The sequence below is a fragment of the Gavialis gangeticus genome, unplaced genomic scaffold (assembly GCF_001723915.1).
Source record: "Gavialis gangeticus isolate Ggan-Ray unplaced genomic scaffold, GavGan_comp1, whole genome shotgun sequence".
Taxonomy (NCBI): Eukaryota; Metazoa; Chordata; order Crocodylia; family Gavialidae; genus Gavialis; species Gavialis gangeticus.
In genome coordinates, this window is record NW_017729001.1 from 18,195,336 (window position 1) to 18,221,275 (window position 25,940).

At 39.8% G+C, this 25,940-nt stretch overlaps 1 protein-coding gene across 2 annotated transcripts in view; it reads left to right on the top strand.

The window, feature by feature from the left end:
* The first annotated feature begins 838 nt into the window (after nucleotides 1-838).
* Nucleotides 839-25,940, top strand: part of TANGO2 (transport and golgi organization 2 homolog) — a 73,915-nt gene continuing 48,813 nt past the window's right edge. Inside the window, exons 1-4 of one of the 2 annotated variants that reach the window (XM_019506993.1) lie at nucleotides 839-988; nucleotides 9,173-9,293; nucleotides 22,210-22,298; nucleotides 24,535-24,654. In XM_019506993.1, coding sequence (XP_019362538.1) covers nucleotides 9,238-9,293; nucleotides 22,210-22,298; nucleotides 24,535-24,654 — 265 coding nt within the window. In that variant the 5' untranslated portion in view covers nucleotides 839-988; nucleotides 9,173-9,237. The remainder of the gene's footprint in view (nucleotides 989-9,172; nucleotides 9,294-22,209; nucleotides 22,299-24,534; nucleotides 24,655-25,940) is intronic. The other variant, XM_019506994.1, reaches the window with a different exon arrangement.

The following is a 25,940-nucleotide window of genomic DNA, read 5'->3' on the forward strand; positions in this document are numbered from 1 at the left end:
CTGGAGCATGTGTATAAACACCCCCAGAGTCTCCATGTGGAAATGTATATTCTTCTTAAACCATGAATTCTTGAAAATGATGCAGTGAAATGTATAGTAGCTCGCACAAGAATATGGTGCAGTTGCATCTGCTGTCTTACCCCAGTTACCTAAATGGATAACTCTCCATGTGAATTGTCTTTAGTTCTGTTTGTAATAGCCAGCTTGCTGTTTTTGCAACCAATGTTCAGCTGAGACGGTGACTGACCTGTAGCAATACTTCAGTGTTACTAACTGATGGGACATCTCGAAATGCACGTGCATCCGAGGGACCCCTGGAAGATGTATTATGTGAAGACATTTAATTTTTTTTAATATTTTTATTTTTTTTAGGAAAGTGGCATGTTTAGAGAAAAATATTTTTTGAGGTAGTTTAGTTTGGTTTTTAATAAATTTGATAGTTTCTCTCTCCTACCTTTTTTGATATTTAACAGAACATCTTTTAAAAACATTTACTAAAATTGTGAGTTAAACTGTTAAATGGCTCAAATCTGCCATCTCTTGCCTACAAAGTAGCTTTAACAAGTGAATACTTCCATCACTGTCAGTTAGTGTTACTGGCCTCTTTTTAACCTTCACAGTGTTTGTGGAAAGCTGCAACTGTCGTGAATTTAGCAGTGAGCCCTGTGTTCTTTAAAGCTAGGGTGAGAACAAGATCCTTTTCCAGCCTTGTTTTTTGTAATATCAGAGCTCAGACCTTTTCCCAGTTCCTTTTTGTTCCTCTTAGTCAAGAGTCTGCCTTTCTACTTCTTCCCTCCCTTTCCCAATTCAATACAGTTGTTTAATTTTTTATTTTTATTTTTATTTATTTTGTATTTAGACACAGCACAGATAGTTCCTGTTTTCCAGAGCCTGACTTTCTCTATGCTAAGTACAACTTCCACTCTCCTTGGAGTCGCATATTAGCTTTTGTTTTCCTCAAGTAACCTTCATGGTCTGAGTCAAGTTGGTAAGTGAAGTACAAATTGTTTGCAATGCCATCATACCTTGATGGTCCGGCTTGTATGGTTTCTTTTTTTTAATTTGTCCCTAGAGTCTCTTGTTTTCTGTCTCCTCCTCGCTTTTTCCCTCACTCCAGCTATTTGGTTCATAAAAATCTGTATGTTGTAATATTGGGTGTTGCAATAATATGTTGATTTACTTCTCACTCAACATTTAATTAATCTAAATTGTCTTTTTTAGTAGATGTTAACTACACAATTGGTAGTGTTTGGATAACAGTTGGAACTTTCCTTGCTAAGCTCAATCAGTCCAGTGACTGTTTAAGAAGTTTCTTGGATATCCTAAACATTGCCTCTACCTCCAGCTTATCTCCCTGAACTATTAATTCCTTATTAAAGTGAATTTACAGTAACTAATAAGAGTGGATAGTTTGGATTAATGCTTTCAACCTTTAGTATATTGTTTGTACTAATATTGTCTTGGGAGTATAGGTTGCATCACTGCCAAGGTAAGACCTACCATGAGTTCTGGCCTTTCCTTTTAATGTTGCTGTAAAATAGAATGAGATCAGTACTGTAACATCTCTGTTGGTTTCCCAAGATGGGATTTCCAGTTCAATCCAGCAAACTGTAATAGTTCTTACACTTTTCAGTGTCCCTTACATCTTAAATTGTGGGCCAGATTCTCAATAAGGGTTAATGTGGGTATATTTAGTTCATAACTTAATACACCCACTATTAAATTAGATTTAAAATACTAGATTAAGTCTCATTATATTAGTTACTGCTTGCTTTTGTGGCTTGAGCTATTAAAAATTACACATTATATTTTTATTCCAGTTGTCTTTAGGTCACTAGTGCAATATTAAAGTTCCAAATATTGCAGGTAAATATCCAAATCTTCCAGTCTTTTTACATGTTTGAAATTAACTTCTATAAATCTACCCTCTTACTAAATTACACAGCACAATGTAGTAAATACAGTATTTGTTTTAATCAAAGAAGGTACTACAACTCTTCTTATGCGCTGAACTGTTTTTAAAGAAGCAGTTTTTAACAGTGCTCCAGAGAAGAGCTAGGTTTCAATTGCTGTAGCTTTAAAATTACTGTCAGCTTTAAGTCTTCATGTGTTTAATGCAAAAACTGCTTGCGCTGCAAAAATATACTAAATGGTTGTGTAGGCCCTACAATATATAGTGCTCTGTTTCAGAGTGAGGAGGTGGAGTATGTGTTAACTAACTTTCTGTTTTGGTAGCTTATGTAACAGTGTACGAAAGCTTCAAGTAAATAGAGAGCCATGTCAGTTTTCAAGCTCTGTTAGAAATGGTGGGTAGAATGAGAGTTATGCCAAAACAGAACTGCAAAATAAATATGGAAGCTGTTTGCAACTTAGAACAGTATTAAAATGGAGAGTTGAAAAGCATTTGTAATATCCCTTTAAAACAATCTACAAAATGCAATATAAAAACTTCAGGGGAAAAAAGCCTATTCTCTCATTTCTATTTAAAGCTCGAGATATGTTTTATGCCAACAGTTTTTATTTGAGTCTGTGCTGGGCAGTGGCTTGGCACGAACAGCTGCAATATTTTTTTTTTCCTTTTTAGTGTGTGACTGGATTGACTGTTCAAAATAAACTTTGTAAATCAGGTAATGGAGAGACTGAAATCTCTATAAAAATACTCTTGAGTGGTTACGAGCAATTACCTGTCAACAGGTTTTGACTGAGTAATCCAATTAATTTGCTGGCAGGGTACCCAGCAAAAACTGTGATAGTTATTTCCATAAGGGTTGTGAAAAGCCTGACAGCTGCCTGTTTAAAATTGGGTGTTTATATCCCTTTGTCTTCCTGGAGTGGGCTTCCCTACTCTTCTAAAAGTCTCCACCAATTTTCTCCTGCTCTGATTTGCCTGCGTCTACACCTGAGGATTGGAAGGTATTTCCTTCTGAGTCTTTAATATTTTTCCTGAAATTGGCTGGTATATTCTGATGTAGGCAGATGCCCTTCTCTTTGTTCAGTTCCAACAAAGGTTAAAAAGAAGTATTAACCTATTGTTAGGGGTGCACCAATAAAGATTTTTTTTTTTTTTTTTGGCCAATACCAATGGCCAATTTATTAATGAGCCATATCTGCTGATACTGAGCCAACTGCCGATGTGCAGCCTGGCAGCGTGGAGAGCAGTGTCTGGCCAGTAAGTCTGTGGTGGGGTGGGGGAAGGGGCGTAGGGAGTGGAGGGCAGATGAAGGCCCTCATGGTAAGGGAGGGAGTGGGGCAGCAGCAGGTGCTGCTCAGCCAGGGCGAGGCAGGGTGTGGGGCAGAGATGCGGGTGGCTTGCCTGGGGGCAGGGGCCGTGTCCCTGCACGCACCCTTGGGGGAAGCATAGTGGGGCATGTGCTCCCTGGATTTGTGCATAGGGCAAGGGCGGGCTGAGGACTGGGAGCTGCACTGGCCTCTTCCTGGCAGGGGCAGGGCAGGGGCTGTGTCCAGGGCAGCTGTTGGTAGTGGTGCTGGGAGGGGTGTTACAGGTGGGCTATAGCCACCGCAAAATTCACCATAGCCCCTGCTCCGAGTGCAGCCCCCCACACCAGGAAGAGGTTGGCTCAGCCCCTGGGCCCAGCCTGCAGTGGGCAACCTGCCCTTGCCCCACATACAGATCTGGGAAGCATATGCCCCTTCTCCCCTCCACCCCCCTCCAGGGCTGTGCGCAGTAGCAGGGACCTGCACCCTCCCCCTACACCCCCAGGACGAGCTACCTGCAGCTTCTTCCTTCACCCCACTCCAACTAGGCAGCCCTTGCACCACTCCCTCTTTCAAAGTGGGGGCCTTGATCTGCCCCTCTTCCCCTTCCCCCACAGACTTACCAGGCAGGTGCTGCTGTCCAAGCTGCCGGGCTGCATTCCTGGCCACGTGCATGCTGTGGCTGCACACGTGCACATGGCACTTATTGGTAACATTATCAGCCACATCCACCAAAAAAAGCCAATTGCCGATCACGTCAGTTTTCCTTTTATGACATGGATCGACACATCAGTGTACCTTTTAGCTATCGTGATACTCTCTGAATGGAGTTTGTCCAAACTCTGGTCTCCACTATAATATAAGATATAGCTTGGCCTCTGAGTTAACCCATCAACACTTTCTTTTTTCTCCTTGGTGTTTGAAGGATAGTGCCTCTGTATGACACCTTTTTGGTAATAAAGATGCATTGCTTGCTCATTGAAGAATTATGCTCATTGAACAACTTCTTGGCTTATTTTAAACAAAGCCTCAAGTAACTACAAGTAAATTTCTAGCTCATTTGTACAACATCACTGTAGCCCAAAATAATTGGACAAGAGAATACTCAATCTAGTTTAGATCCCATTTTTATAAGCTTTGCAAGCTTCTGCTATTTTCATGCCTTTATAGCATTTATGGTGAGTAAATGTGTGTATATGTGTGTGTGTATATATATATATATATATATATATATATATATAATATATATATATTTAGACTAAATGAATACAAAGCAGGCAGGACATCTTGCAGGAAGAGCAGAAGGAATATACTCAAAGCTTTGGAACAGTTTAAAGGCAGCATGAGGACTGGAAGAATAAAGACTTGGTTGTATCCCTTTCAGAGCAACCTTTGGGATCAATCCTATATTTCTTCCTCTTGACTTATAAGACTCTCTCTTTGGATCCATCAACAGTATCCCTGATGAGTCAATAGCTTATGTGTCAATAAGGTGGCTTTTTGTTTTAGCAATGTAAAGTTAATCTCCTTTCTCCCTAATAGTGTGTGCATGGTGAAAAGAGCAGGATTTTTAGAAAAGTACAAGCAAGATAGTAATGCTTGAACTATAGAATTGAACTGAATTAATTTTGAACATGCTGAAGCCTGCTATTTGGCTTTTTTACTTAAAAAATAAGCTTTGGACCCAAGAGTATTGGCTATTGTATGAAAGCAGAACACAATTCTTGCCCTACACAGCATGCAGTGTTCTTTGTAACTTAGCTGATGATCATGCATTGCTAAGGTGGTCTGAATTTTTCTAACGTGTTTCCCATGAAAATGTTTTTATTATGGTTTTTAATTTAATTATTGAGATGGGCTGTCAGATACTGATTTGATTGATTATTATTCCTGTATTCTTAACATAAGACAGGAAATGAAGAAAAGTTTTGAAACACTTGCTTGGTGCCTAGCCCTCCAATTAACAGGTGCCTGTGAGAACACAAGATTCTTCTTGCCAGAAATCTATTTCTTTCTTTTTTTAGAGTGTAAAAAACAAAAGTGGTGTGTGTGGGATATTTGGAAGAAAGCAAACTACTAACTTCTGGTGCCTTCACGACAGGACTTATGAAGCTAGTCTGCAGTTTATTGTGTGTCCTTGAGGAACCAAGTCAGAAAAAAGTGCTTTTTAAAGCAACTGAATGCAATCACATAAATCTCTCTGCCCACACAGCAATCCGTCTTGGAATTTAAAGTGGGAAGGAAGACTTTGCCCAGCACAAATATAATGCCGGTCAGTTGTCATTCATTGTCTTTATTTTAAATTCTATATTCAATCAAGGTATCGTCAGGGACTTCATACCAGTTCAGTGAAATTATGGAGTTGTCTGTGAGAAGTATACTTGAAGGATAAAACCCAGTAACAAGCAGTTGGCTAAAGTAAATCTATTTTATGGCATGACTTTTATAGTGACCCAAATAGCAATACTTAGTTAGTTGCAAGATGTTTTCCTTCTTAAACTGAATCTTCAGTCGGTAATGACTTCCACCGAAAGATTTCTTCCATACTGAAAGTTCTGTTTCATCTCAGTGTGTGCCGTATGTGATTTTTGTGAGTTTGTAAAGATTTGAGAGTTCAGGTACTTGCACAGCTTAGGAAGGAGGTAAAGGCATCTCCTTTGCATCTTACAATAGTTTACATCTGCCCCGGTTCTGATTTGAGCACTCATGCTAGGTGCTGTGCCAATAAGCAGGTACGCTGCCCTTGTTTCAAAGAGCTTGCAGTCTAATTGGTACCTCACCTAGTAGCTTGTACTTGAGGGCCTGATCCCAATTTCCATCAGTCAGAATCATCTCTTCCTGCTGGTTTTAATCAGTGCCATGCTACGTCTTGAGAGAAGATGTTGTGACGACTACTGACAACAAATGAAGAATTTTCTTTAGCTAAAAAGCTAACTTTGTAATATATAGCTCCTGATTTCATCTGATAGAGGGCAGTAGTTAACCTAGATGATTGTCAATACTGTAATGAACTGGGTAGTATTGGATATTGTCAATCTGTAATCAATATTATTTGCTGTTCTAAAGAGAACTTGACTTTTAGCATATATGCATATGATGTATGCAATTTAGATATTCTGATTAATCGTATTAACTTGCCATATCATTGAATGTTTTGACATGTAATAATTAACGGGTGGCCATCCTGCAGCTCATACACCACAAGTAGCTTCTGTGTATATTATACAGCAGAGCGGGGGGGGACGGGCAGCGCAGTTATAGATAGGGTGGGGAGCAGAAAGCAGAGCAACAGGGGGGAGGGGATTGGAGTGACAAGTAGGGAGGGTGCAGGGCTTATTTGTGGCACAGCTGCCAAGAAGGTTGGTTTCCACCATAATAAGTCATCCTTGGGCTGTGATTAGGTTATAGAAGAAACAATAGAGCAGAGCACTCGCAAGATGTGATTAACTTTATAAGGGCAGAAAAATGGGTATGCTGAGAAAGCTACCTGAGCTGGAAGAAAACCTGTTTTGACCAAGTTCTGGGCATGGGGGGATCCCCCAAAGAGAAAGTGCAATGGGACAAGTAATGGAGCAGGGGTTTAGAGGCAAAGGCTTGGGGCAAGGGAGAGTGACAAAGGAAGAGGCTCCTGAAAAAAATGTGTGGTTTTTGATGCTGGGACCAGCCACAGTCCAAAAAAACTGTCTGGAAAATCAAGCCTACAATACTTTCCAGGAGAGAAGTCATGACTGGAGAGCTCCTGGAGGGCCCAAGTCCTGCTGAACATCTGGTTGACGAGGAAGTTGAGTCAGAATGGACCATAGGTGGTGTCTAGATCTGCAGCCAGCACAAGAAATATAAAAGCTCTTTGGTTTAGAAACTTTTATACAGTTGGTGTTTATGCCTCAACTATTGTGTCTATTGGGGAATAAACTGCAAACCAGAGTATCCACAACACTGGGTGTTAGGGGGAGTCAGCACTGTAGCCCCTACCTTTAACAGCTCCTAGGACAACAATTGTCTACTTCCTTACAGATTAGTCTTTTCCCACAAGTGCCAAGGGAAGCTGAGGAGTACCTAGGTCCAATGTGGTCCGGCACTGGGAACCTGAAAAGGACAGTATTGCTTTCCAAATCTTCCCCTTTTTTCAGAAGATCCTTTAGTGTCATTCCTTTAAACAGCCAGATCTTGAAATGAGTTGTCTTATGTCACATCTTTCTTTCCTTTACATTGAAACATTTTTTTTTTTATTTATCCGTTTATGACCCACCTTGCATAGGCTTGTTTTCTTTTTTTGGAGGGTGGGGGCAGGAGGAGGGTTGAACATACACTAAACAACTTGAATTCTTTCTTCTGTGACATTAGTTTATGGTATTAGTCTGTTAAGCAGAGGAATATTTCAGGGGTCCCGCTCCAGCAGAGCCTCAAACTAACACTTTATCAAGTCATTGCTTGAAAGAGTAATTTATTTTTGTATAGGAACAGAGATTAAAAAAAACTATTTCCCTCCTCTCCAATCTCTCTCTCTCTTGCCCTGGCTGTCCTGTCTGGTTTGCTGGTTCAGTTTCAGATTATTTAGCTGCTGCAACAGAGGAGTCCCTTGGTAGAATATTGGTGATAGGAGGACTGAATTTGTTGTGCCATGACAATGACAGTGACAGCAGGCTTGTTGCAATGCTGAGCCATGACTTGACAGAAGCCAACAACTACTGGCAGGCTGCTAATTTAAAATCTGTATAAATGCTGCACTTGTAGTTCTGCTTTCAGTAGTAAAAGTGGAATAGTGTGAAATGTCGTGGAAAATGTCTTCCTTCTGTTGAAATTAAAATGTGGGATTATCATGGGAGGGTTCAGAGAGGCTCTGTAAAATGAGACCTAGAATTACAATCAGTATCTGTATCAGGAAATAACAAGACTTTCTTAGTTCTTTTAATGCATTATGTGATTTATAAAATACTTGCACTTCTATATTTTTGTACAATTTGCTTCAGTAATTACTCACTGGACCAAAATGAGTTTAATTACTGAGTGATTCTAGGATTCAAGTATTGATTATGTCCAACCCCTCTCTCCCCCTAACCCTGCCTCCATACTATGACAACTTTCACACATGGATCTCTCTGGCAGTGCAGTGTGCTTAAGCTTGTGTAGTTAGTAAACTTCTAACGCTTGTTACATCTGGAGCAAGAAAAGTAGGGTCATGTTGCAACTTTATTACCAGGCAAGTTCTCGCTGGGACAATGCAGAAAATATTTGAAAGCCCCTTGTAAGGTTCCAATCGGGAAAGAACATTTTTCATGCCATTCGAACGTGGCCACAATTTTAAATATGCTGCAAAGGGCAGAGACAGCCTTCATCAGAAAGGTACACTCTGTTCCCAGCAGTGTTTCCCCCCACAATATTATATATTTTCCTATCTTCCCTCAACTCGGTTGAAAGGTGTATTTAGTGATAGGTTATTTTCTTCTGTCTCCAAGAACTTTTGTGATTAGGCTTTTCCCAGCTGCTGCATTCCTGGGTGTGCTTGGTTAAGTTGTCTGTCTTAAATCTTGACAGGACTATCTTTGCAGAAGTATTGGTGCAGAACAAAACATATCACCATTGTGTTATATTGGTAATGAGCGGAAAATTTTGATAAAGTGTTTATCTTCCTTGCATTGTTGAGAAAGTTACAGTACACCTGTTGTTGCTGATCAGACCTGTCAGTAATCTTTTGTCATTAGTTCATTCTTTTCCCAAAACTCAAAATTAAATTCTTACTTCAGCAATACATGAACCACCAAGAATAACAAGGACTTTTGCAGACAAATCATAGATTGAGACAAATAGGTCTCTGCAGCCCTGTTGATTTCAATATGGAACGCTATTAATGAGAACAGCAGGGTCTTTAAAGACAAGAATGATTATAAGGTTATGCTTCTGGAAATTGCAGTGTAATAAAGCCCCTTTATTGTACTGTATTATATTTTGTTCACAGGCTATAGCAGCATGACCTTGCGCTGAGCCTTTTTGGAGGAAGCAAGACTTTGCCAGCAGTTCTCCATGTGCATCCTTTTATTTAAGTTTGACCCTCGGCCAGTTTCGAAAAATGCGTACAGGTAAATAGTTCTGATTAAAGCCAAAATACCTTTTATAACCTAATTTCATGATACTTTTGACTTAACACTAACTAGTGAAACCCAGCCTCAGAAACCAAGGCTGAGTGCTTGAAAAGCGTGCTATTGTAATGCCATTGTTATGTTATTTTACTTTACTTTATAGTGGTACGTAATTCTTAAATGAAAAACTGTTACTATGCATTGGCTAGAGCAGGAAGCTAGGACTTGACATTCCTGGATTTTGTTTTCTGGCTCTTATTTGCCATAGGCTCTTGGGTGTGCCACTTAAATGCTTGCTTCAGTTATGTATCTAAAGCTAAGAAGGTCCAATCTGTTGGCAGTCTAGCCGAAAGTGCAAGGACAGAGATTAAATTAAATAGTAGTATGCTCCTTGACAACTAGTTGACCTCAACCTGACATAAAACACAATATTTCTAACTCATCAAACCTCCATGCAGCATTCCTAAATATTGGTAGGCTAGTCCTGTTCAGAAATGGGAGCTTATTCTAGAGCTGAGAAGTTTTTTTCATGGAGAATCCTCTTCTGAGGGACTGAAAAATTGAGAGCCCTTGTACTCTGTCACACATGTATAAGCAATACCTAATATCTTATCTCACTGCAATCCTTTAATCACAAATATTCATCTTGGAGCAGTATTTTAAAGAATTCCTACCCAAAAACAAGCTTCAGAAATAAAATGGGGAAACAACATTTTAGGCATCCACCTACACACAAGTTTGTGTTCTTAATTATTAGCACTGTGTCACTACACTTTTATTGCTGCATACTATATTGGTTCCATTTAAAGCTAACTATCACATTTTTGGAAGCACAAGCACCCATATTGATTGAATAATTGTCGGTCAGTTTAATACAGTGGGCAAATTATTTTGCCACCTGTTAATTTTTCGCCCTGCTTTTTTTGGTTGTCACAAATTAATTAAGAACTAGAATGATGATTAAACCACCTAGTGCCAGATGTGTATCTTGACTACATCTGAATTTGTAGAAGGAAAAGGACTCTTGGGGGTGTTATGATGCGACTAGTATTGAATTAATATTTCTAGGCATTTGGTATGTGCCATTTACCTGCGTTGCCAACAGGAGGCTGATTTTTCAATGCAGTGGTGCCTCTAGAGGACTCCTTTAGGCCTCGGTTATATTCATGCTGATTTGGAATGTTGTTTGCCAAGTGAACTTTCTGTCACAATTGATATTTAAAGTAATATTTCTTGTAGTGTGCTTGCTATGAAAAAGATGCACCAAATTTGGAACTATTGATTGCTGGCAGAAAATAGCCTGCTATTAGTGTCAAAAATAGGAAAGAACTTTTGATCCATTTTGGCCCAAATTCTGTTTTTTTGTTGAATTCTGTTTGAACTTCTCCTTTTTACATTGCTTAGCACTTCAGATAAAACTGCCATTGATTAACCCCTCCATTTTAGTGACATCAGCAAGACCATAGTGCTTCATGTAAGAGATTTCTAATAAGTTTAAATTTTCATATCAACATAGTCAATTTTAGGCTCAAAAAAATTATATTTTATGTAAAAGTCAATCCTTTCACTTTAGTCTTTCTCTAGCTAAAGAAAAAAAAAGACATAATTGTGACCAGTTTGACAGGCTTTATCTTAACCATATGAAAATTGAACTGTATAGGGCTGATTCATAAAGGTCCTCGATTCTTGCATTGAACTCCTCTAACCATAGCTCTCAGCTTTATAAAGGAAATCCAGTTTGTCATTTCAGCTAAGCAAGTCACTTCACCTATGCCTCTTTTGCCTCAGGGTCCTAATCTGGGAGTGCCACAGTTGGAAATGGTACCTAAATCTCCTGATTACCTCTATATTACCCTAGTTACTAGCCTAGTGTGCCTTCATAGCACTCTTGTAGGAGCTGCATGTTTAATTCTCAGAAGTTAAAGTAACAGACGGTGTTGAATAAATCCAGTAGCTTAATTTTGTTTTGCGCTCTTTACTGTAACACATTCCTAAACTTCAACTGAAATTCTCTTTGCCAATTTTGTCGTCTTGCAGACAATTTGTCTTCTCCTGTCTTCTGAATGAAGTTATAATGTGTTTTTTATAGTACTTCCTTGTTATGTCCAAACATCTTTCTCTTGTATTTATGGCATGAACAGTTGTAACTTACTGCAAAGCCAACGGGGGGAGTGCAGAAAATTTGTGGGTCACAACTTCTTTGAGTTTTGGAAAGATGAGATTTTGTAGGTGTGGTTTCATTCTCGATGTATAACAGCATTACATTCTTAGTCATTAGCCAGCCCCAGGGCACTTTGGCTTTTTGTCTATTTTTGTGTAGGCAGTAGATGCAAATCTCTACACAAAACAGTGGGCCAGGTGGGCCAGTAAACTGAATTGCCTTCATTGTCCCAGAGGTGGCAACCTTCCAGGTCACGTTTATGGGAGGATGCTATGGTGGCATTGCCTACATTAATGTGTATTAATGGAGGACTTCATTTTTCCAAGTTTCCTGTTTCCAAGTGCCTTTCAATCGGTATAAATAGCATTGTTTTTTCATTTCCCTCAAGGCAATACAAGTTGAAGTTGCAAAATAAGGTAACATGAGCAAGCCAGGGTCAGACTTTGATGTGTGCTACATCTTATTGTCCCCACTATTAATATGCATACAAAACATTTTTCTTGTTTTGCTGTTCTATTATTGCTGTTTTACTAGTGTGTAAAATTCTTCAGTTGCTAAGGCAATTAATCTGACAGCCGTAATGGGCACTAACTTAACTAGAAAGCCTAATGTTGATTTTGCAACACCCAAAGGCCTAGAATGGAGAAATGGTCGTGGGGCAGTCATTTCTGTTTCCTCCCCCCAACCCCTTGGAAATTGATTCCCAGAATGCCTTGCACTCTATTACACACATTGCCTCTATCAGCTGCTTCCTATAGCCAGGAAGTACAGGCAGAATATGGCAAACAGCAACACCAGGGTGAGGTGTTGCCCCTCTTGGTCCTTTTGGTGCCCCTCCTCTTCAGTGGTACCCAGAATATGTGCCCTGCTTGTCCACCCCATGTTATGCTACTGTTAATGCAGTACTGGATCCCTGCCCTATTGGGCCCTCTCAACATTTCGGTTTACCCTTATGTCTTTCATCTTTGTCTTCAGTCTTTTATACGTGAGCTACATTTCCGTAATGTTGTGCAAAGCACTGTAGTGAATGCTTTACTATAGCCCAGACAGCTGTTGTCAAAAGTGGTGTGCTAGCATCACATCTTGCTTAACTATACTATGCATGACTTATCATAAATACAGGTTTCAAGCTTCAAAACCATAATCGCATAGTCTTTTTATGGAACTGAATTATCACAAGAAATTACTTTAATGGAATGATTTCTCATGTTTTCAGCTCCGCTTCAACATTAAAATGGTACATAAATCTTAACACACTTGAAATATTTATCTATTTTTAGGTTTTGTATAATTTATTTGGTGATCAGGGTCATTTTAAATGGCTTCCCGCCCCCCGCGTGATTACTGTTTCATAGAAGACAAAATGAAGATGTTCTAATCATAGCAGTACTCTGTAATGGCTTTGTATTAAACTTGGAGGCTCCCTATTCTTTTGAGAATATTTTGGCCAAATACTTTGAGTTCATATATGCATCTCGTGTAAACAAGCCACATCTAAGTTTCAAATTTCTGAATGAAAGAACTAGTTGGAGCTCTAGGAAACAAAATTAACATTTGCTTGCCAAGTCTTCTAGCTTTTTTAAAAAATGTGTTGTATATACATGTTTATATATGAATACATTCTACAGTACACTTCTGTAAGATTCAGTTTCTCTGAGCAAGATGGCAGAAATAGTCATTTGAGAGCCTACAGATTAAAGAGCAGAAATTGTACTACATAGATGTTGAGAGAGAATTTTGTAACTTTTTGGCATCCAAAGAAGAAAGCACATGCTTTGCACTCTTCATCTGGAGATTTTGAAGCACCTGGCAAACAATTAAGCCTCACACCCAAGTCGAGAACATTGCTGCAGCATGGATATCCTTAGCTTACTTCCATTTTAAACTTTGTGTAGGATTCTTAACACAGATGGACTGGCAATTTATGATCTGGATTTAAAACCATTGTAGTTGTTGCCTGTTGACAGGATCCATCAAGATTGGGCCCGAAAGATTCTAAAGCTTGATAACAGTTAAGATCAGTACAACTTTATGCAGGTCTAATAGGTGAGGTCCTACTGGGGTTTATTCTGTTACAAATATTGCTAAGTGTCTTTTTCTAATGGAACCAAATGAACACATTCTAAATCATTTTGAACTTAGTCTCTACAGTACAAATCTGATTAATGCAAAGCTAGTAGGAGGTGGTGACAGTGGAGAGGATAGTGAGATTGTAGGAAATTGGTTAGGGAAGTCTTCAGGTACTGAGAAGATGGCACTTCACTTCCATGAACGTGTAAATATACAGCTGGCAGAAAATATGATATAATCTGATTTCATAGACATTAGGGCTAGAAGGGACCTCGGAAGATCGAGTCCAGCCCCCCCGCCCAAAGGGCAGGAAGTCAGCTGGGGTCACAGGATCCCAGCAAGATAAGCATCCGATTTACTCTTGAAGGTGTTCAATGTAGGTGCTTGAACCACCTCCAATGGCAGGCTGTTCCAGGCCTTGGGGGCTCGGACAGTAAAGAAATTCTTCCTTATGTCCAGCCTGAAACGGTCTTGTAGTTTATGACCGTTTGACCTCATCATCCCTTGGGGTGCTCTGGTGAACAAACGTTCCTCCAGATCCTGGTGGTCACCCCTGATAAACTTACAGGTGGCCATCAGATCACCCCTGAGCCTGCACTTCTCCAGGCTAAAGAGCCCCAAGGCTCTCAGCCTGTCGTTGTAAAGTCTGTTTTCCCGACCTCTGATCATGCACATGGCTCTTCTCTGGACTCTCGCAAGCTTCTCCGCATCCTTTTTGAATTGTGGAGCCCAAAACTGGATGCAGTACTCCAGCTGTGGCCTCACCAAGGCCGAGTACAAGGGGAGAATGACGTCCCAGGATTTGCTTGAGAAGCATCTATGGATGTAAGCCAGCGTTTTGGTCGCTTTACTAGCCGCAGCATTGCATTGCAGGCTCATGTTCATCTTGTGGTCAATGATGACCCCCAAGGCTCTTTCTTCTGTAGTGCTAGCTAGCGTAGCACTGCCGAGCCTGTAAGGATGCTGCAGGTCTTTCTTCCCAAGGTGGACAACCTTGCGTTTTTCAGTGTTAAACACCATCAGGTTCTCGTCCGCCCATTTGCTGAGCTTGTCCAGGTCAGCCTGGATCACCCGCCTGACTTCTGGCGTGGATGCTTTGCCCCAAAGTTTGGTGTCATCGGTGAACTTGGCCAGTCCTCTCCTGACTGCAGTGTCCACATCATTAATGAAGATGTTGAACAATAGTGGTCCAAGGACAGAGCCTTGGGGGGAACCCCACTGGTCACAGGACACCGTGATGAGTGACTGCCATCAGTTACTACCCTCTGGGTCCGACCACGGAGCCAATTTCCCAGCCAGCAGATCATGGTGGACCCAAGGCCACAATTGGCCAGTTTTGCCAAGAGGTGATCGTGGGATACCATATTGAAGGCTTGTTTGAAGTCAAGATATATGACATCAATCTCTTCTCCATTGTCCAGGTGATTTGATTTAAAGAATAGACAAATTGGGGGTGATGGTGAACAATACTATGAAGGTACTGTATATTGGATAAAGTAGGCAACAAGACAGAAGGTAAGCTGTCATTGTAAACATGCATGCATGTATAAATAAAACGAATAAGTTTCGTATGGTAGAGAAAAATGCCAAAAGCTTATGCAGAAGCTTAGAAATGGTTAGCCTGAAGGATACTCAGGTGCAGCAGTAGAACATTGATTTGTGACAGCTGAATAAAGGAGCTTCTTGGTCAGTGTGATACCTGTTCTATGCATACAAAATACCATGAATGGTAGGAAACTAAGAAAGGATTGTTTATGACTCTTCTGTACTTGCTGCCAGTCTGATGTAGATGCAAATATTTTATTTTAAAAACAAAGGTTAATATATAAGAATATTGTTGTCAGGGTGGATTTGATTTAAATCACTAGTCAGGAAGCCTTGAGTTAATCATTGTTTTCTACAAAAAGTCCATTCTTGTTGCTTGATACAATCTTAATATATATGATTCACAACTCGGAGATAGATGATGTAGGTTTCTTTTTTAGAAGGTACAGGCTATACATTTTAAAGCGGTGATTTATTTTGACATTTCTTCAGATTAATTTTGTAGCTACTTCAGAAAACTGAATTATGATTTGGTTGTTTTATTTGCCAAAGCTAATTGAAGCACATACTTGTGAAGTCATTGGGAGGTGAACTAGCTCCAATTCACTAGATTAATTATGGATATTTGGGGGATATTTTTGCCATGCTGTATTAGGAGGACATCAAATGAGTGCTGCAGCCATATGTTGTTAGCTTGGGGCTTTTTTCACTTTCTTCTAGATTTCTTTTCATCTTTGACTACTTCTCTCTCTTACAGTCTGGCAAGCCTGCTGCCATGATCGGTTTTTCTTTCTAACATACCATTCCCTCATTAGGTCTCAAATCAATGGAGAGGCTATACCAGGGGTTGGCAGTGTTTTTGGGCAGAGTGCCAGAGACACCCACAACTTCAACTTGTAAGATGTTGGCATGCCAAGAGCAGATGGCGGGGGAGCCACCAAGGGCCTGATCACTGTTGTGGCCATGTAGCCCCAACCCCTTCCCTGCCATCCACCTAGAGGCACATGTGACAAGCAAAAGTCTTTGAGTGCCGCACTCTGGCACCTGTGCCGGGGGTTGTCTACCCCTGGGCTATACTCAGAAACTTATCCCTTGAGTGTTGGAATATTCTGCTCAAAATGTTTCTCTTGGTTTTTTTTTACTGCCCCTGCATCCTTGGATTTATCTCCAGATTCCTCCTTGCCCAGATCTACTCCACCACCAACAATCCTCTATTCATTTAACTTCTTAAAACTTCACACTTTTAAAGAGAGGTAAGGGTTTGACTCTGTGCACACCAACTTGCAGAGAGACAATAGGGCTGATGGTAGGTAATCAGGTGTGTTATCTCTCATCTCCATATACTGCTGTTAGCAAGGATGTTATCTCTGGAGAGACAGTTCCAACATTTAAGAACTGAAACTAAGCATCACAGAGATGCTTAATGGGATCTTCTAGGCTGAGTACTTAACATATCTTAAATTAAAACTATATATAGGTTGTTTTTAAAAAAAAATCTTTAAAAAATAAAAAAATACAATTAAATATGATTTAAATAAAAATCTGCTATTTTTATTTTAAAAAATAATTGATTTTTATCCACCCCGATTTGTTGTGCAGTTGCATAACAAAAAGTCCTATCCAAAAGGAAGGAAGGAACATATTACATGGACTGATGAGTCTGTCTAAAAGAGATCTTATTTTTATATAAAATTTACAATCAAAATTGTCTTAGTTTCCCTTCTAAATAGGCAATTAATTTCATTTACTGTATGTAGACATGAAGCACCAATAAACAGTTCTACAGTGATAGTAATTACAGGTGCATTAAACTTCTTGCACCAAAGACAATGAAAGGATTGTACAGGGTCATAAGACACGAAGGAAGCAATCCTGGCATTAATTTTCTAATTGAGCCCAGTTAGGAGCAATTTTGAATATTCCACCTGTAATACTCCAACAAAATTTTTGCAAAAAAATGTCATTAATTGCAAGCTTTCGGGTACAAGCAACCTTCATCAGGCACCAGAGAAAATATTGTGAAAGTTCTCCTGGATAGAAATGGAAGTTCATATTTCTATGGTTGGTCTAATAAAATATATCACCTCTGTCCACGAGCCTTGATTGCTTTTTCATCTAAACCAATACTGCTACAACCTGGATACCTGTAATACTTGCACTTTTGTTGGCATACACTACTCTTTTGAAACTGGATATCCACTTTTCTGAGCAGGACGTACTCTTAATACCCCAAATTAGGTACCTCATATTCTGAAGTGGCCTTGCATATCTATCTATTTTGTAATGCCATCTACTCAAAGTTATGAATTGCTACTCTTTTACATACTCCTCTACAAGATGAGTGGGAGATTTTTAAATCTGTCCTGGGCTTTCAGAAAACTTTATTTTCAGACCTGCTTTTAGAAGTGCGAGTGCTGAATTCATTTTAAAACTAGAATAAATCTTTAAATTAAATATTGACTCAGTTTATGAAGGGAATCCAACATGCTTTAACTGAAATGTGTGCATTGTCCTCTATACCTTTGTGTCTCTGTCTCATGATACTGCAAAGTGCTTATGGTTTTGCTCAGTGGACCAACCAAGTGCTAAATTGAGCAAAGTAAACAAGACTTGAACTAAAGTTAAGTCTATTCACTTTTCATCATGGGAAACCTATGTTTTCCACCAAAGCCCAAGGAAATATATTCTGTTTTGGGGCACGGGAAGAGAAGGGAAGGGAAGGAAAGAGAACCAGGAATATTTTTTTTGTTTGTTTGTATCATGGGTCTAAAAGAAAATGGACTAATGTTATCGGCAAAACAAGTAGTAATTGCTATTTAAAGCTATAGCACTGAACATAAAACTAGTTTAGATCAATGCTGTAGAAGCATTATTAGTCATTGTATCTATTCTAGAGAATTAATTACTTTCAGGATAATGGACTCTTGTGCATCACTGAAATGGCTCTAATGAACAAATATTACATTAATTGATTTAAAAACGATTTGCCTCAGTTTAACCTTCTTATATCTTTATCATTTTGCTGTTTCTTGTTTAACTTTTCACACTAAACTTGTTGGCTATTCCTCCCTCTTCCTCCTTTTCTTTGGGAAAGTAAAGGCTCGAGTACCTTTTGATGGGGGTGCAGGACATGAAACAGAGAGAAACACTTCAGGATACCTGAAAATGACTGATTAAGTTTCAGTAAGCATTAATTCAGTGATTCTCAACCTTTTCAGACTCCAGGCACCCATTGGTAAATGCCAGCTCTTAGTTTTCACTCCTTTTTTTTAACAATAAAAAATTCTGCTGCTGCAAAGAACTTGCAAAACCCACAAGAGGTCAAAATGGTTTTAACATTAAGGAATCCAATTTGAAATCTCTGGGTCATCTCGTGAATCATGTTTGCACAACTCACAGTGCTAACATTGTTTGGCACCCCATGGTACTCTGAAAGGATGTCAAGGCACCCCTGTGGCACTTTGGCTGAGAATCACTGCATTAACTCTGTTGATATTGTTTGTCCATATTTGAAAGGGTTGGATAGTCTAATGCTCTGATTCGTGGTGCAAGGGTGTAGTAACATCACAGTTTAGTCCGAATATGATTCGTGGGCACTTGTACATGTGATGGGAGTTTAGTCCCCTAAATTGAAATGGTGGGTTTCTAACTGTACTATTAAAAACCCACCACTTCAATTTAGGGGCTTCCATCACTGTTATGGTGAGGGGCTCCAACCCTTTTTTGTTTGTTTTTTTCTTTCTTTTCTCTTTTTCCATAGCCTGCCCACATGTCCTCTGGCCAGGGGCCGAGTGACCCCTGAGCTGTGGGAAGCTCTGGTCCTTCCCTGCATGGTGGCAGTGCCCCCTGGGGCTGCCCAGGTGGGTAGTTAGTGGGGGAGTGCTGCCCTAGCTACGGCTTGGGCAACAGTTGGATCAGGCTGGGTGCTGCCTCCAAGCTGGGGCAGCACCCACCCATTAGCCACCCACCCAGGTGGCCCTGGGGGGCACTGCTGCCACAGAGGGAAGCACCAGGACTCCCTGCAGCTCAGGGCCTGCCAGCAGCTCACCCCTTGGCCATGGGAGAGATGGGCAGGCTCCACGGGGTGGGGGAGGATCAGGCTGGGCCCCTCACCACTTTTTTTTTTCTGGCAGAGCCTGCCCACATGAGCTGCCAGTGGGTCGAGCAGCCCCTGAGATGCAGGGGGTCCCAGTCCTTCCCTCTGCAGCAGCAGCAGCACCCCCTGGGGCTTCCCAGGCAGGGTGGTAGCAGGCCAGTTTGTAGCTTTATATCTTTTCTGCTTCCTATTAATGGCCAGCACTGTTTAATATATTTGTTTGACTTTCTAAACCTGGCTAATTTTAGGTTTAGATCATTTGTTGTGAGCTGCAACCCATTTAGCAAAATGCAGCACAGCAATCTCAGAGCTTCTAGAGTGAGAAGCGCTTATTACCAAATATAAACAGGGAATTTCATCTGACAATGTCTTTTAATTGTATATTGTATTTCTTAACCCCCTACTAGCTTTTGATTATGGAGCCTCCAGAGATTCCTGCAGTTTGTCTGCTGCAGTCACCAAGTCTCAGTAAGGATTCAAATGTTTCCCTCCACTCTTCCTGTGGAGCTCAGATTCTTGCCCAATCCCCCACCCCCAAAAAAACTCATGGTTGGCATGAAAGAAAGCTATGTTTTTTTCCTTTCACTTCCTCTATCCCTTTGTGTATGAAAAAGTCTTCCTTTCAGTAAAGTAAGACTCAGCCAAATGATCTGGATGCTCAGAGTTAATACAGTGGGGATGAGCCTCAGAGGCAGAATGACCAACTCCTTTCTCCCCTCTGGATACTTAAAGCTGAACAAACTTGGACAATAGTGGGGTGGTTTTTGCTTTATTGTATATTTACATGTATTTGACATGAAACGTATTGCACACACACTGTATTAAAAAAAACATTTGGGCTGCAAAATCAACTACTCAGAAGTTAGGAAACATCAGAATTAGGGTGGTCTGTACAACCTTAATGCAACCCCCTTGTCGTATACGTTATTGTTCAAAATCTCGTGTTTTTCTTTTTTGTGTTTTCCTTCTTCCCCAGAAGAGTCCCTGTTGGGGTAGAGCATAGACTTGTTCTACAGGTGAATATGAGTTGTTTAATAATGGGGGCTGTTGTCTCACTTGTTGGAGAAGTTTGGAAGGTGGCAGTGATGAGGCAGGGACAGCAGGAGCAAGGAGATGCTCATAGTTGAGGATGCTGAATCCTATTTGGAGAAGTGGATTCTATTCCTACCTCTGAGACAATTTCTATGCAAAGCTAGTTGAATAATTTCAGCCAGACCTTTTTGCAGGTGGTCGCTTCTTGCATGCCTCTCAGTTTTTGGCTCCCCAAATAAAGTATAGAAAATAGATATCCTGGGGTCTGACTTTTCTGAAATGTCACATGTTTAGAAATGTGCGCGCTATATCAGTAGGATCCATGTATAAATGTGTCAACTGCTATTGAATTGTAACTATTCTGAAAAGTCAGATACTTAGAATTATAGAAAAGTAGGGCTGGAAGGAACCTCAGGAGGTCATCTAGTCCCAGCCCCCTGCTTATCTAAGCCATCCTGTACAATTATTTTTCAACTCTATTCTTAAAACTGCACAAACAGCCCCCTCGCTCGGCTGCCGGGCACAATGCCTGAAAAAGTCAAGATGCCCGGTAATCTCAGGTTCCGTTCCAAGCCATCTGGGGGGGATGTGCACACGTGTCTGCTTCCTTGATTTCCTCCCTTCCCCCAACTCCATTCCCAGAAAAACTTAATTCCACCTGCCCTTGCCTGCTTCCCAATCCTGACTTCCCCGCTGATGGCTCCTTATCCCAGTTCAAGTCATCTTCCTTCCTCATCTGCATGCCTCAGGATTTTTGTCTCTCTGCTCTTGCCTGCCAGTGCCTGTCCTGAGGCCACAGCATCCGTGATAGGGCCCTGAACACTCTGTTGCTCTCTGGTTTAGTGCCTACGGGATCTGTGAGCTGAAGCTGTGAATTTGGAGCCTCTTCAATAAGGACAGAACTCTGGATTTTTGTCTCTTGAAACAAATCTCTGAACATATGTAAACTGAAGCTGCTTCTTTGACATTACAGCATGGCCACATTTTACTGTCGTCTTGAAATCTGGTAGAGGGGGAGTTCTGCCCGTGCCATGCTGCAGTCTGGTAGCATATCATCCTGTTAGGAGGGGGGCTTTGATTTACACTGCAGCTGAACTGCAGGGAGAAGCAATAGCAGCAGCTGGGTCCCAATGCCTGTCTCCTCCTCACCTGAGCTAGGTTATTCTGCTCCCCCAGCCTCGCTAGGACTGCTGCTGACACTTGCTGTACAGAATTCACTCCACTTCTTGTGTGTATTTTGATCTCAAGTGCAGCAGTAGTGTTACTAAGATGACCGTATCAAACTAAAGGTCCAATTTGCATGCTTCCTGCTTATGATCTGGCTGATCAGAAGATTGACCATGTCAAAACTTTTGATTCAAAGGAATCAGATTCATGTTAAGGTGCTACGTGATCTTCTCTATGCATCAGTGCTGCTGAGTTAAGTGTCCAAGGTATATGTGCTTTTAGTTTTCCGTACCAGAATTTGTTTCCAAGGTTGAAGAGATCAAACTCTTCTTGAGAAAGGAGTATTGTGGTGTGGGGGGAGGTGCCTTTAGTAGGAGTCCTTTATTTTCAGATTTCTGTTTCTCTGTGGGCTATCTCCAGTTATATAGAATTTTCTGCACCTGTAAACTGTTAGTGTGTATATATAGGGAATACATTTCCTATCTGCTAGCACTTATACCATTTCTTCTTGTGGAATATACATTAAAATTCACATGCAAATGTAATTTCACTTTAAAAAAAATCCAGCTGTCTCGTTCTTGTGTTTCTGGTTTTGGTCACGGTGCTGACTGCGTATAACTTTGTTTGCAGAGTTCTAAACAAATTCTTACTTCACTATTGGAGGAGCTGTATGTCCAAACCTGCCTGAAAATAAAGTAACTTAGTAGGGACTGGCTTTTCCACCTGCAAAACAACAGACCAAGCAACAACAACAAAAATATGTGCTCTTCAAATCATGCATACCTGATGTTTATACCATTTAAGACAGAAATTCAGGTAGTCTTTTCTTTTTTCTTGTCCTGCAGGCTTATCCTAGCAGCTAATAGAGATGAGTTTTACAACAGGCCGTCCAAGTCAGCAGATTTTTGGGACAGCAGCAATGAGATCCTTAGCGGTATGTAATTATTTTTAATGAAAATTGTCTGGAATATTTTTCCCCATGTGGATCTAGTTGCATATCTGTAACGACATCTTCAAAAACATACAAATACTCTGGAGGGTGGTTTTTTCAGACCCTTTGTACAGTGGTTGAAAATGAGGTAATGGGTTTATAAGAGAAGGCTAGATCTAAGTTGTATTGCTGTTTTTATGGATATTATGTAATCTGTGGATAGATTTTATTGATTTTTTTTTTCATTTGTAAACCGTAATATGAAAGGGAATCATTCAAACTAAAGCGAAACTCATGGAATATATTCCATAACAATAAACTGTAAATTTACAGTGACAGTTCAAGGATACATTTATACGTAGTCTATTTTGAGTATTATTTCAGTTAGCTGACTGCAAAAAGTCTTGAACTGTTTTGTTTTGTTTTCATCATATTCTCTTATATTTTGGCTCAAGTGGCATGATAAAAATGTGTTGCATTGTCCATCATAATAAAAATATTCAGGATATTTAATAACTGGAGATTAATCTCTTATAACATACTTGGTAGAGGTGACCCTTAAAATAGTTTAACTTAAATAAGGCTCAAAAAAAAGATTTTTTTTTTTTTTGCCATACACATCTCACTTTCTTATCGGTTTGCAATATATCGACTAATAACCAAAGCTATTCCATAGCATCCTGGTTTATTAGCTTTGTGCCTGCTGTCACTAAGAAGGCTGTAAAGTTACTCAGTTGTCTAGTTTCTCTTTTATTGAAAATCTATCTTTATCTGTAGAGATGAATTTAAGTATAATCAGTTATAGTATTTTGCTCAGAAACAGTGAGGCACAAATAGAGCATTGTTTAAATACAAAATTCTGACTCTGAAAAGACTCTTCATTGATGCTGTGTGCTGTTGTCATTGGCAGGGAAGCCTGTGAGGATAAATTACTCCTACTGCACTGCAGCCTTTTCCTTTTCTGAAATTCTGGCTGATATTCCAAATTCATGCCAGACATTCTGGATGCTGCTTCCCTTGTTAGAGATGCAAATAAATAAATAAATAACAATAGAATAATAACCCAAAAGCTTTGAAATCTGAATTTGAACTGAATGCCGGCCTGCAGCTGAGGCATCAAAATCCACTTCTGATGTCATTTTTTTAGTCTGTTTGCACATTTGTTTTAGTTTCATTTGACACACAATGGCGGTGTCAATTCACAATTCTGTGCAGGTCTCATTTGTACGCATATTAAGCTAATAAGGTTGGTGGTGACTTAAATGAAGGTAGTGATAAAGATGAAAAAACATATATAAGACTTCATTTTTGTTGGTCATGTGATTTGACATTGATTATCATTCTTGATGCTTACCCTGATGCTTGTTTTTTGTGTTACTGTTAGGTGCTGTCCATTGGTATCTTGGCTCTTTTTCTTTATTCTTAAAAGTTAAGTAGTAGGAATGACAGTCTTATGTGAAGATCTCATCACAGAAAAACTGAGATTGTTTAGTGATACTTGAAAATGAGTTAGTTTCTGACAAAGGCCTGAGAGAATTTCACCTCAAACAACAATCTCATGATATGAAGGTGCAGAAGTTTAGCGTTCATTACAAAATGAATATCCTTAATCAAATTTTATGGAAAAACAAGGGGTTTAATTTCATTTAAGAAAAAAGGAGTTCAGTGCAATTTGTTGGTGAATATTTTTTCTTTAAACTGTAAGAGAGGCAACTTTTTCCTATGATGTTTTGGTGATAATTTTAATTTTAGTAATTCTGTTGAAATCACCAGAATCAATATTCTATTTAGATAATTGCATCCTTTTAAACCTGTTCCAGTTATTGTGATGTCCAGAAACCTGACACACAACAGCTAATCTTTCCTTGGCATGCTGAATATAAATTAACAAATATTCTATATGAGAGATTTCTTTTATCATGTAGTGTAAGCTTGAATTCTGATCTAGATTTTACTTTACTCATACTCCTTCCTTCCAGCCGTCACTCATCTGCTGAATGCTAAATATAGCAGAATTTCAAACACTTTTTCATTTACTTCTTTATTCTTTTTTTCAGTTTCTTCTTTCCGTTTAAAAAAAAAAAAAAAAAAAGGCAGCTTGATTCTCCAGGCATTAATCCAGCCCTATTGAGACTCGAGCTTGAAGTTAAGAAGTTGTAATACGAATGTAAAGTCTTCTGAAAAGTCAGTGAAGCTGCAGCCAAGTACTGATTCTGTCTTACTTCTGCTTATTCTTTAGGTCTGGATATGGAGGAAGGGAAAGAAGGTGGGACATGGTTAGGAATCAGTAAGAAAGGCAAGATGGCAGCGCTGACAAACTACATGCAGCCAAAGATTGATAAAAATGCAAAGGCAAGAGGTAAGGATTGGGAATGGGAAAAGAAAGAAAATGTATAAGTGGATAAAGCATGCATGGAGAGAGCTGCCCCAGTCTTATAAATTGAGCTGTTGTTTTTCACCTCCTTTTCTAAATCAACAGTATATTACGTGATTTTTCTGTACTCCCTATTCTGTCATTTTTGAAGAGTTCTCTACCCACAGAATGATCTACCTTTAAACTGCTTGTGGCTTGGTTCTTAAATTTTCCCAGATGGATGCATAAGATTCCTTTTGTGGTGTATGAAATCTTAAGTAGGATTAAGCAGGAGAGGCTACATTACTTATGGTCATTGGCACAACCACTCCTGGAACACTGCATCCAGTTCTGGTTGAAAATTGTATGTTGAAAAATTCAGAGTAGGTTCACAAAACCATCTTAGTGTGACAAAGCCACCTTGAGCCTTGTTTGGGGAGAGTGGCATATAAATCAAATAAGTAAATAAATAAAACTGCAGGAATTCAATCTGTTTAGCTTATCAAGGGGTGACTTGATTGGTCTGTAACTACTTCTGTGGGTAATTTTGATAATAAGCTCTTTAATGGCAAAGTTATGACAATGGTAGACAAATTCTGAGTTGAAATAAAGCACACATTTCGACAGGTCAGGATAATTAAACACTGGAACCATGTTTCTGCATCACTAGCGTTTTTTTTAAACCAAGATTGGATTTCTTCCCCACCCTCCTCCTGTGCTCAATTATATACTCTGGTTCAAACAAATTAATTCAGGGAAGTCCTATGGCATATGTTATACAGGAGGTCAGACTAGAGGATCACAATGGTCCCTTCTGGCTTAAATTGTTCAGGACATAAAATGCAAAGGCAAAAGGAGGAAAAAAATCTCCTAAAAGAGAATTAATATAATTTTTAAGGGAAAAAAATAGGTCAGTTTGTAAATCCTTTCTCATGAGGTTTTGCAGTGGGGAAACAACATGATAAATGGATCAAGTAAGCCATGTTTGTATACCATTCCAGAGTTACAAAGGAACATGAGGAAGAAATCATTAGGAGTGTGCAAAACGGGTCTTATTTGATTTGGATTTGGCCCGAATCGGGGACAGTGATTTGATTCGTTGATTTGGATCACTGTCCCCAATTCGATTCGGCCAAATCAGAATCTGAAGATTCAATGCTAATTCGGAGAATCAGTGATTCAGCCATAGACACAACTTTAAATGTTTTTTCTTACGTACCTCATGATATCAGGCGCGGCTTGTGAACGCTGCAATGCTGGAGCGGATGGAGCGTCCCACAGGAGCATGGGGG